Source organism: Nipponia nippon, unplaced genomic scaffold (assembly GCF_047370975.1).
Source record: "Nipponia nippon isolate SJK-2023a ecotype South Korea unplaced genomic scaffold, ASM4737097v1 scaffold_16, whole genome shotgun sequence".
NCBI classification, from domain to species: Eukaryota; Metazoa; Chordata; class Aves; order Pelecaniformes; family Threskiornithidae; genus Nipponia; species Nipponia nippon.
Genome location: NW_028262332.1, coordinates 2,137,095 through 2,149,169, shown reverse-complemented (window position 1 = coordinate 2,149,169; position 12,075 = coordinate 2,137,095). Strand labels below are relative to the sequence as shown.

Genomic DNA, 12,075 nt, shown 5'->3' with positions numbered 1-12,075 from the left:
CTCCTTCGGTCTTCCCAGATTTATTACACGTCAGCAGCCAGGATTCAGAAAGCTGCTTTGCCAATTTGTTTTAAACAAACAGGTTCCAATCTTGCTCAAGTTTCAAAGACTTTAAAATGTTATCTTGCATTTAACACCCTCCCTTCTTACCAGTGCAACAGAAGGCATTCGATATCCTCAGAAAGAGTACATCACCCAGCTTCTCCCCAAGCACACAAAATGTTTTACTTCTCGGTATTGTTATTAGCGATCAGTTGGGTTTTTTCACCTTTCCCAACAATATAAACACCACGGATGAAATTTATTTTGTTATACAGATATTAAAATATTTCTCACTGCCCTGAGATATATTTGCTATGCTTTTTCAGTCATCTTTAGCCTCCTTACTAATTGCCTGCCTTCCAGAATACCTAGTTTACAGTGACAGCTATTTATCTACAACTTTTTTTTGCAAAATGTTCCTAGGGGATTCTTTCTAAAAGATAAAACATGATGACTGGGACAGACTCTTTGCAAAACCAGAAGGGAAGCAAAGTCGCCTACAGCAGCACGTAGCACCCAGCACCAAGCTGAGAAGCTGCTGATTTTTTACAAGGGTGGAAGCCAAACTTTAAGAGACAGTTCAGTGAAAATCAAACCAGAAACACTCTTTTGGAACATCTACTAATTTAGCTGGCAATCTAGTTTCCTTAAAACCACCGCAGAAATGCTGATACTACCAAAAGCTATGTTTTATGAGTTTTGTAAAATGTCTCTTCATATTCATAAAACAAAAATTCAGTGCACCTGTCTCTGGAACATGGGCTCCAGGAGCTCAAGGAGCACTACTGGCTCTGCTGTGACCTTACCAAAAAAGATGTTTGCAAGTGTGAAAAGCCATGCCAGGCATCCACAAAAAGATACCAAACTGAAGGAAGCTTTTCCGATATCAGAAAGAAGCAGAAATTATTATCACTTACTGCATTCCACAAAACGAAATAACTCCAAATACCAAAACGCAGCAAGTGGAAGGTGTTGCTGGCCCCCCACGGCACGCTGGCCTGAAGCAGAGGGGTCAAGGCCGGTTGTGGGTACCATTTCTTCAGAGGCCGAGCAGAACATGCCTCAGCGCACACAACCGAGAAAGCGAAATCTGGGTACGCGCGGCTGTTACGCTCTTCTTGAGCAAACTTTGTTTACTAGACAAAGTGGTTTTAAAGTTCAATTTATGAAGTGCCTGGCAAAGATGAGCGAGTGGCAACGCTTACGGATCAGCTGAAGTTGCTGCATCACAGCCTGGAGACTCCAGTGAGCATTTCCAGGCAGGTCTAACCGTGTTCTGCTGGGTTTACTATTTACTAGTACAACTCTACAAGATAAAATTTAACTTCTCATGTACAGAGATGAAATTTTAATTAACTAAATGTTTGAGCAAAATACCTAGCATGACTATAGTTCAGAGAAGATCTTTGCTTGCCACAATGTATTTCGAGCAATCAAACCAAATGTTTTGCTTACAAACAAAGGAAAAGACAAGAACACTGAAAAAGCTCTAGCAGCATTTCACAGCTATGGAAAGCCAGAATGGCCAATTCTGATCAAATTTTCTGAAGGGAGACCAGAAAACAGGAGCCCACAGAGAAGTAATAAGATTTAGCAATTACACAGAAGGCAGGTAGCTGGAGGAAAACCCTGGGATTGTTTGAGGCAAAGAGAAGAGAAACAGGAGACATGGGGGAAAAAAAAGAAATATGTAAAATAGTGATGCCTAGACCAAAAAAAGGATCCCATTTACCTCTTTTCCATATTGAAAATGAACTGAAATTAAAAAACAACAAATTAAAACTGAGGAAATGAAATTCCACGGCATACCATGCGCATTAAGCCTCTGGGACATATTGCCACAGAGCAATGTGGGAGTAATTCAATAAAATTATTGGAAGTGGATCTACATAATAAGAACATCTGCGATTCTATTAGAGTAAAAGAAAGACTACACTGGATATAAATTTTCATCCAGCCAGGCATAAGCAAACCAGTAATTAATGTGACCAGAGACTTATCTCCTACACAGGCAGGTTATTCCACATTCGTTTGCATTCAGGCTTTTGGGCTTTCTCGTGCAATGTGCCAAGCAGCCGCTGCCTGAGATAAGATGGGTGCCTGAGTAGGTGGGCTGTGATCTAATCCAGTTTGGCAAGCTTCGCGTCTGTGTATAGAGATCACATCTCAGTTTTCGGCGGCTTATTGTGCTGCTTCTCAAAAAGAAAAACAACACTACCCACCTTTTTATTTTTTTAGCAGAGATTATCCTCTGTGACACAAAAAGCACAGATGAAATTTCAGCCAAACCTATTAAATACCTGCGGAGCACTGAGCGACCCTGGAACGCTCCGGTGGAAACACGGCTATTTTGGAAAGTTCTCAGGACCTGAAAAAATGGGTTTACTGGGGAAATAATCAGATTTTATCTGGAAGGGCTGTTTCTGGAGAGCCCCATGGTTAACCTTAACAACAAGGATTCTCAGGAGCGGCTTCCTGCATATTCATACTCCTGTGTTTTAGGCTAAATGTGAGTCTGAGAAAGTTTCACAGCGACAAAAATTACAGTAGGTGCATAAGGAGGAGACAGGGAGGCCTGCATCTCCTCAGGAGAAGAGGTGAGTGAACGCAGGCGACGCGCAGCCACAAAACTCATGCTGTGCAGGAGCCGCCGGGGCTCGGAGGCTGGGAGCGTGTCCCCCCCCACTTTCCCACCGTCCACAAGCAACTCACTGCCAGCCCCGGTTTTTGCATATCTGACTCAGCCCTAGCCCTGAAACATTTCAGGCAAGCGTGTCTGACTGAGAGCTCAAGCACCATGGGCTTTCCCGGAGAGCCACAGCCCCAGACACCACTTCTGTCTGGGAGAACACCACCATTCGGCTTCACATTTCCACCCAACAAAAGATCCCGCGGGTCCCAGAGGGCCCCGGGCATGCAACACTGCGGGAATACCCCGCGACCTGTGAACGCTCCGGCAGCTGCGGGAGGAAAACCAGGACACAAAGAGCCACCATCTCCCTACCAGCCCAGGGAGGAAAGCCTTCACCTCCCAGCACTGCCACCTCTCCAGACCCCCCTCCATTTCCAGCAAGTCTCCAAAGGCATTTGTGCTTTAGCCAACGCCAGAAACGCGCCGGGGGGGGGAGAGCTGATCGCAAGCCGAGAGCCGAGTTAAGCTGGAGGGACCCTACCTGCCTTGCCCAGGGCCTGCTGAGCCTGGGGAACAACTGCCATGTCTCTTTTGAACTCCACAGGTTGAGCCAGGCTGTAGTTTCGACATTCCTTGCAACTTTCCACCAGCACACATGATATGTTCAAACTTGAGTAACTCCTCCCTCCTCCCTCCCTCCGCACACACAGACAGGCCCAGGAGATGGCCCTGCCTCTATCATCCCAGTTCCTATAGCAACTCCTGACCGAGCAGATGGAAACAGAGCTGTTTTCTAGGCAAATCTGCCTTCTTGGATTCCTCTGCTCTTCCCTGCTGTTGGCCCCTCCTTGCTCCAGCGCTCTCCCCAGGGGCTGCTCCACTGGCACTTGGCCCAGACTTTGCCTGGAGGAAGGCCAAGCTTTGAATTCATTTAGTAAAACCACAACATAAAGCAGCTCTCCTGCTCAGGAAGCAGGGCCCGTGTAGTCCCAGGGGCAAGCCAGGCCCCGGCACGGCACCGCAGAGCCAGCTTGCACCTTCTTGTTTAACACGGCTGCCTGCGCTCGCAGGAAAAAACCTGGCAAGGGCATCGCCACGCCATGCTCCTCCGTTCGTTCTTCAGCAGCCTGTGTCGTCCATGGGGGAACGGTAAAAAAGCAAAGGCAGAACTAGTCATTTATTAAGCAATTCCAGCCGACAGGATTATTGCAACCAAAGAGCAAAGCGGGGCACTTCTCAGCCGTTTAGACTTCCAAAGTCTTCCCTGGATGAGGGAGAGACCAGCAGTGACACTGGGGCTCAACGCATGTTCATCGCAACAGCTCACCCCTGTTTGCTTTCCTCGGGTTGGGGTCCCACAGGAGTGAAGTTCACTATTGCGGCTGTCAGACAGCTGTGCGACATCACATTCATTTGCTTTTCACTTCAAAATATAGAAATAGAGGGAAAATACATAACTCAATACCAGAATGTGGCACCTGGGGGGAGGTCATTACCAAGGGTGACAGAGGGAACCTCACAGGCAGGTGACATTGCTAAGGCTCCATGTGGCAGGACAAGCAGGACCACAGCAGATAGAGCCACAGGAGCCACCGACATGGCCACGGGGGCCAGCAGGCTGTGGGCACCCTGGGGAGACCACCCACGCATGCCGGTAAGGCACAGCCACGGGGCTGCAAAACCGCTCTTCGGCTGCACAGCCCTGCAAAGCCCTTCCACCTCCAGCACTGGCTGCCACCCCTGCCCACGGCCAGGCTCTGCTGCAAAGTTACTGCTGTGGCCTCTGGAGAGCCCTGGAGTGTGGCAGCCTGCAGCGGGCTGAGGCCATGCTCGCCTGGGTGACAAGGCCACCGGGATTTGAGAGGAACATCACCTGCGGTCACTGGTACAGGGCCCCGGTTAGCAGGGACCAGCAGCAGGGACCACGACAGCAGAGGGAGACTGAAGAGCAGAAGTACTTTGCTGAGTTGCCCACTGGGGAAGTGCAGGTGCTGGTGCGCCTCCTGCAAGGAGGCTGCTCGACAAGGGGAGGGCTGCGCTGTCCCGTTCGGACACTCTGGCAGGGGTAAGCGTCCTCCCGGGGCCAGCAGTGCAGGGCTGTGACAGCAGTGCCGGGGTGGGAAGTGGATGCTGGTGGTGTACAGGAGTGACGCTCACAGGGACTCCACAGCAGGAGGCTGAGAAGCGGAGACGGCAACAATTCAGCCCATTCTTCAAAGACTCCCATATACACCAGGCCCCAAGCAGGAATCACAGCAAAGCATCAACAGAAGCAGCAGGTATTTTGGGTATTCAAAAGAAAAGAAGGAAGCAGACATGAACTGCACTGTGCCCACACTAAGCCCCAACTGGAAAACAAGGCTTTGAGCTGTAGACATGGTCATATGTGCAGTCAGGTGCCACTTTGCTCCCATCTTCCTCCCTGCCTCCATCTCAGCCACACAATCCACCTCTGTAGCAAGAACAGAAAACTATTTACTTCCCCCCCCCCCCCCCCCTTTGGGTAATTTTTCCATGTTTGAGTGTGTTAATCAGCTCAGAGGGATGGGGCAATCCCTAAGGCTCCCTAAGATTTGGGACCGAAAAACACGACCAGCAGTAGGGTGGAGGCAGAAAGACGTGAGACCTCTCCCTGCTTGGGAAGCCCTATCCAAGAGGGTGTTACTGATTCAGATAACACACTTACAAGGCACTCTCCTGCCAAAATAAGGATGCCTGCCCTGTCAACATAATGATGCACGGGGACCAAGCTGGATCACAGGCCTCTGGGGTAAGCTGGGATCAAAAGGATGCCCTTTCGAGGACACAGGGCAGTTTGTGGCAGAAGGTACCTCTGGACATCCAGGAACAGGGAGTCCAGGAGGGACATCAATAAAAGCATCAAAGCAGATACACGTCACAGAAGCAACATCAAGGGTTTAGAGAAAGCTTCCCGTTCCCCCACAGCACCGGGAAGAGCAACGGCCCAAGTTGCCAAGAGATTTGAAGAGCTCCTTTCCCTGGGGAAGGATGGTGCCGTGGAGGCACAAAGCACTGCTAGAAAACTGCTGATCTTGCAGTTAGACTCACTGTTGCCTTCAGCACTTCAACACAGAAATAGGCTCTCTGCTGGATGCCCACTCATGTAACTTGATCCTGCGGTATACATCCACTAATCAATCTAGGGATAAAGCAAAGCAGAAAACAGTCCTGTTTTCACTGGAATGAGCCCAAATATGCACAATAACAGATCCCACTCAGAGCTATTACAAACTAAAGTACTTCAGAGCATTTTGCATCTCACATCGCAGAGGGAGCATACTTCTGCGATAGCATCATCGGTTCTCAAATTGTGTATTTGAGAGACTTCCTAATGACCTCATAGCAGCACATGTGACCAGTAAGTCATCTTCTCAGAGGACTAGAAATAACATCAACAGACCCTGTTTTGGTTTTGCACAGAACAGCTTTCTGCAGCATGAGCAGGTTTCCAAACGGCGAGGGAGCAGAACCAGCTCAGGTCAGGGCTGGAATTTTTATAGTTTCTCCAACAGATTGTGTTTGGCTTCGGAAAAGATCAGACCAATTAATAGATGAAGACCCATTAGCAGATACTAAATATGACATATTTATATGCAAATTCAGACACAAAAGCTTGTTTATCCCGACCCAGGACAATTTGGTTGGTTTTAAGGCGTCTATATGGTATTGTGAATCCCGGAAGTATTTCAAAAGCATTCTAAGAAGAGATAAGAGGTGGTCTCACAAAATAGAAAAGAATGCCTTGAAAGTGTTTCAATGGGCTTAAAACCAGTTTTCTTTTCTTCCAGTGCTTAAAAATACCCTGCTATGCTGTACAGCACAGCAGAAACTTGAAATTCATGGGTGATGAACTGCTGAGCTGTTTGCACTGAAATTGGGAAGTTGCCTTTTGCTGTCCCAGAGCATCTGCGTGATCAGGTGCCACTGGGAGAAATAAATGAACAAACACCGATGAGCATGTTGGTGCTAAGGTGAAGACAACCAGACAAACAGCTAAAGACAGACTGACAGCCTCGAACATCTGAGAAGATCCCTCCTCTGTCCTGAGCACAAAGTTCTTGCAGAAGAAAAGCTACATAATCACACTGTAGAAAGTAATGTCAAGAGAGACATGCACCAGATCTGTCACTTGCGGCCAGAAAGCTGCCACAGTTACCAGTAGTGATACAGGAATATATATCCAAGTAAGAATAAAGAAAACACTAATTAGAATACCACCTAAAAGCTTTTTCTGCAGGCCTCTCCTGTAGCAGCAGCACAACAGGCTGCTCCAGCGATACTGCCAGACCACCCATCCTTCTACAGTGGCTCTGCTCCATGGTCCTTATACCCCCTGCCTTCCCATCGCTCGCCCAGCCCGGCTAGGCCTCTGTGTGCCTTTATCTGAGCAGGCCACAGCAGGGCCCAGTGACCCCAGTAAGCAGCAACGCCTCAGACAGGAGCAGGACCTCACCTGAGCAGTCTCTAGCTAAGCAGGGACAAAGGGGTCGGAGAGCATGGGACAGCCCCGCTAAGGAGGCTGGACCTGTACACATTCAAGCTTTTTTATTCTTTCAGTGAGAGGCTGCGAAAGCCAGCTCCTGCCTTCACCTTCCCAGGGACTTTTGATGCAGCACAGAAGCCTGCTGTAAAAGTGCTTTGTTCACACCCCACAGCCCACGTCGGTCCTCACCCGTAGCGTGAGAGCACGTTCACTCCCACCCTAGCCCAGCGCCAACATCTGCTCAGCCTAGCTCTGCTACTGTTGGCCTTCCGCTGCAAAGAAATCCACTGCCAGCCATAAACCTGGGAAAAGAGGGAAGCAGGGCAGAGCTTGGCGTGGCGGAGAGGGCCAGTTTGGGACGCGTGTGTGACATCCTCCGAGGAATACTGACAAACCACCCTTACACACGAGGTGCTGACTAGAGCTGTGCTGCAGGATAACAGGAGGCGGCTCAGAAATGACACGATAGCGCATGCAGTGACATATGCGGACACCTGACGTGGGACAGACCCTTCCCAAGCAGCATAAGAGACAACAGGGCACAAGGGGAGCGCTCACCCCCCACCACACACCCCCCCCCCCCATGCCGAGGAAGCCTTTCCTACCCTGAAGAGAGATGACGAGCCCTCAGGAGGGCAAACATCACAGCAGTACGGGGTCTCCTTTGCCCCTCAGTGACTTCTTAAAGCACTAAAACAAGCGCAACCTCTGGTCCATCCATGGGACAGATCTATCCTCGTGCTCCCAACAAAGTGCTGCAGCTGAGCCAAGCTGCCTGGCAGCTGCTCGGTGAAGCCATGTCCTACTGGGACACAGGAGCAGAGGAGGCCTCAGCACCGCTTTGCCACCATGGGTCCCTCACCCAGGGATGAGAACGGCTGGGGAGGCGGCAACGGAGGAACGACGACTCCTCCCCAGCATCTCACTCAGAGCTTTATTAATACCAGGAAAGATCCAAACAGCCGCAGCCTCCTATTTGCCCTGTCTTTTAAACAACACAGTCCCCAGCTGCTACATCACGGGCTGCCTCAAAGGTGGGGATGAGAGTAGAGAGAAGGAAAGTAGTACTTACACCCCCAGGTCAGAACAAGCAAGCGAGATCAATTTAGCTTCAGTTGTTGTAATGACAAAGCCCCAGTGAACACGTCATCCAGACAAGTCAACTCCTGGCACAGAGCACTGCTCAGCAAGGACACACTTGTAAACACTCTCCCTGGCCATCTTTGCTGACGCAACTGTGAGAAAGGGGCAGAGAAAGCCATCATCTGCAGACAGACATCCCTCCCCATCCCTGGACACTGGGACCAGCCCAAGCAGGATGCCTCCAGCCTCTCTGCCTTGCTCTCGGCTGCATGATGAGCCAAGTACCCTCTGGTGTCCTGCAACAGCAAGCGACCTTTCTTCTTGAAGCACTAGATAGTATCTAATGTCCTGAGCACCGTCCTTCACGCGTTCCTCCCCCCCACCGCAGCAGGCCAGCTCTTTCTGCCCTCCATCCCTGTAAGGATTTTGGGGCAAGGAAGGCAGCATAAGGAGAGTTCTGACAAGCAGAGCTGCACAGGTCCCAGGACTGCTGGGGACAAAGCCCTGCAGTGATACTTCCCCAAGTCTGTTCCACTCTCCCAGAAGTTTCCCAAGTGAATTTGTGTTGGCATATCTCACCTCAAAAACTACAAGCTGTGGGGACCTGAGAAGACCAATGTCTGAGCATTAATTTCAAATCCAGCTCAGAGGAAAGCTTCCTTCACTGGAGATTTTATTCCAGAGACATGGAGAATATGAGCAGAAAGCCAAAGCAAACTATAAGCACTGGCTATAAGCTTCAGTGAGGAGGAACAGCGCGTGGGAAGGGTGAGACTCAGCACCAGCCATTTGCTTTTCCCAGCAAGGGACAGGAACCAGCTGAACCACCGAGCGGGCAGAGCTCAGCTTGTGGCAGCGATGCCGTTACAGCTCCTCCACCTGCGACGCACAAAGACAGACCCCTGCAAAAATAAGCGGCTCATGAAAGAACTGGTGGGAAAACAAGAGCTGTCAGCCCAAGCCAGGCTCCAGCTGACATCCCTGAAGTCCCGTACAGCTGTTGCTCCAGGACCCTCCGGCCATATGACCCCAAACCTGACCTCTGCACTTTCGTCCGAAGCTGGCATGCAGAGAGCAGCTGACAACAGTAGTCACCACATTTCTGCGATTCCTCAGCAAGGACTATCATCTTCAAACAACCAGGAGACTGCAGAAGCCCACGCTCCCAGCCCTCTTCGCTGGCCTTGTTACAGAAACAAAAGGCAGGAGCGTGCTCTCGGGTGCGCAGTGCAGACGGGCAGGATGCCAAAGGGCCCCCCGCACGGCGCGCGCGAGAACTCGGAACCCACCCGAGGACGCCGCTGCTCGCTCCACGCCACCAGCTCATCTGACACAACGGTTGGTTTGCACTCAAACAGGAATACAACATCGATCTCCAGAGCAGAAGGCAGTGCCAAACAAGATCACAACCAGCCCACAGGAGCGCTCATTTTCAGTGCCAGTGAAGCATGCACATCATTTCTGAATCTCCCCGTTACACGAGGGGATGCAGAGTCCAGGGATGCAGCCAGATTTGAGTCTAGCAACGAGGTCTTGGCTAGGGAAGCTTCCACCTCCTCAGCAGCTCCTTGCATCTCAGCCATTTCCCTTCCAAGCAAGGCCTCCTGGCCTAAGTAAGCGTAAGGGTGTTGCAATCTGCAGTTTTGTCTGAAGAAAGCCAGCCCAGCCCAGACGCAGCAGCAGGCCTCTGGTCTGCTCTGACTACGTGCCATTCACGGACACCCACTGCCTCCAGAAGCTTGTGGCATTTCTGAAGGCAAGTTTACTTCTCACATGTAGAGAGCTGTTCTGCTCCCATTAACACTCAGGACCGCGATGGGCAACTTAGATGCACACTCCAACAGGCACACTCATCTCATGACCTGGTATTTTTTCTGAAATAAATGCAGCAGACTCTGGGGAAAACCCTGAGGAGAGTAGATAAAAGACAACTGCATGCCTTGTGTACGTGTGGCCTCAGCCCGGGCGCGCAGCTGGCCGGCACCGATCCCACACAGCCTCAGGGTGAGGGATGCTCGCAGGGCTCACCCTGTGCCTCCTGACAAGCCTAGCTCATATCTGGGCAAACACCGCAGCTAATACCGAGGGGAAAATACCCCTGTGCTCATTGCAACAATGGGACACATCCTACAAGCGCTGTTTCACTTGTAATACCCCGTGCAAACATGAGAAAACCACCTAACAGGATCACTGCCTTTTCCTGCAGAGACAGCACTAGGGTCTGCTCATATTTCCCATACTAGCACGGAAAAGACAGAAGGATTCAGATACATTACACTACCAGCCCTACTGGGACATTTCCTAACAGCTCGCTTAAATGTTTTTAAACCTGCAGGATGAGGTAATTCAAACCTAAATGCATAACCCCCGCTATAAGGTGGTTCACTAGGTACAACTCTCAAGCAAAAGCAAACAAAAGCTGATCCGGCATGGTACGCTGCTCCATCCCTGGACGTTTTCAAGACTTGGCCAGACAAAGCCATGGCTGAGTCAATCACATGCTGGAGACAGTCCCACTTCGAGCAGGAGGTCAGGCTGAAGACCTCCAGATGTCCTTTCCAACCAGTATTTCCATCACTCTGCGATGGCGAATGACAACAGGCAGAATAATTACTGCCAACAGTTCTATGACAGACCTGCATCGCGTTTCTCTGTCTAGATTATATTAAAAGCTTGGTTAACAAAGATGTTGGCACTGGCACGATCAGGGCTAATTCTGTACTGGCAGAGATACTGGAGTACCAGTATCCATGCCTTGATGTATTGCACGGGTCTCAAACAGGGTCAGCACACTGCGTCAGACTGTCCTTGCACAAATTAACACCTGCCATAAGAGATTTCTTTTTGGCATTTAACTTTGGCTATGTATTCAAATACAAAAGCTTGCAGTAATTCTGAGAACACAGGTTAAAAGCAAGACAGCCAATAGCTCTCAAGACATTAGAAGCAACTAGAAACATCATTTCTCACTCTAAGTCTTTACTCTAGGGAGGTCTCAGAAGCACTGCTGCTATTTGGTGTCCTTCCAGTGCTAGGATGAGGCAAAAAAATGCCATAGCAGAGACCGAGCCACATCTAATCCCTGGTGGGTTCAGTCCTCGGGAAGAAGGCAGCATGTCTACACGAGGTGCTCTGTCTGGAGGCCGACAGGGAAGCAGCAGCAGGCACCAAGATGAGAGGGGGTCACTGGCCACCAGAGAAACTGCCATCAGTGCCGTTCCTCCCGGCTGTCTGCCCATGGTGCTGCCAGGATTGGTATCTGCACATGGCGCTGGCCAGCAAAGCTCGTTTTCTCAGGATAAAGCCCCATCCAGGTTGTCCCAAAGCATGAGAGAAAATATAAGATTGCTGCTAGCTAAGTATGTAGATGGATGGCATCAAACTGACAGAAAGAGGAAGGACACTTTGGGAAGTTGGGTTATTTGAATAATATCCATTGCAATCCAGACAAATGCAAAACACATGCACTTAAAAACAAAGTCCATGAGATTAATTTACAGCATTGGGACCCTCATCCAGGGAAACAGCGAGGGAGCTCACTGCATGGCTAGCTCTGCTAGTCTGATTTCTTCTCTTCAGCAGCTGAATCATAGCACACATGGCCAACACCTCATCCCAAACAATAACATGGCATCGGAGGCTCACGCTGCACATGTTCTCACAAGCACCCCCAGCTCAGCTCCACTATAAATGCAGAAATGGAAGATAAACATTCCTGGAAGATCACATTACCCCGCATGAAGACATGACAGCTCGTCAGGAACAGCAGAAACAGCCCTGAGTTTAGTGAAAAGCACTCATTTAGGCTGACATT

The 12,075-nt window shown here is 50.1% G+C and overlaps 1 protein-coding gene across 7 annotated transcripts in view; it reads right to left on the bottom strand.

The window, feature by feature from the left end:
- LOC104022261 (discoidin domain-containing receptor 2) overlaps positions 1 to 12,075 on the bottom strand; it is a 61,050-nt gene that overhangs the window by 41,088 nt on the left and 7,887 nt on the right. For 2 of the 7 annotated variants that reach the window (XM_087753202.1, XM_087753197.1), the window contains exon 1: positions 3,216 to 3,348. The exons of 3 other annotated variants lie outside the window; for them this stretch is intronic. Coding sequence is in view for 1 of the 4 variants with exons in the window: in XM_087753201.1 (XP_087609327.1) it covers positions 3,216 to 3,258 (43 nt within the window). In the remaining 3 variants the exon portion in view is untranslated. Of the gene's footprint in view, positions 1 to 3,215; positions 3,349 to 5,743; positions 5,763 to 12,075 lie in introns of those variants that run through there. 2 more of the 7 variants (XM_087753200.1, XM_087753201.1) reach the window with 2 other exon arrangements.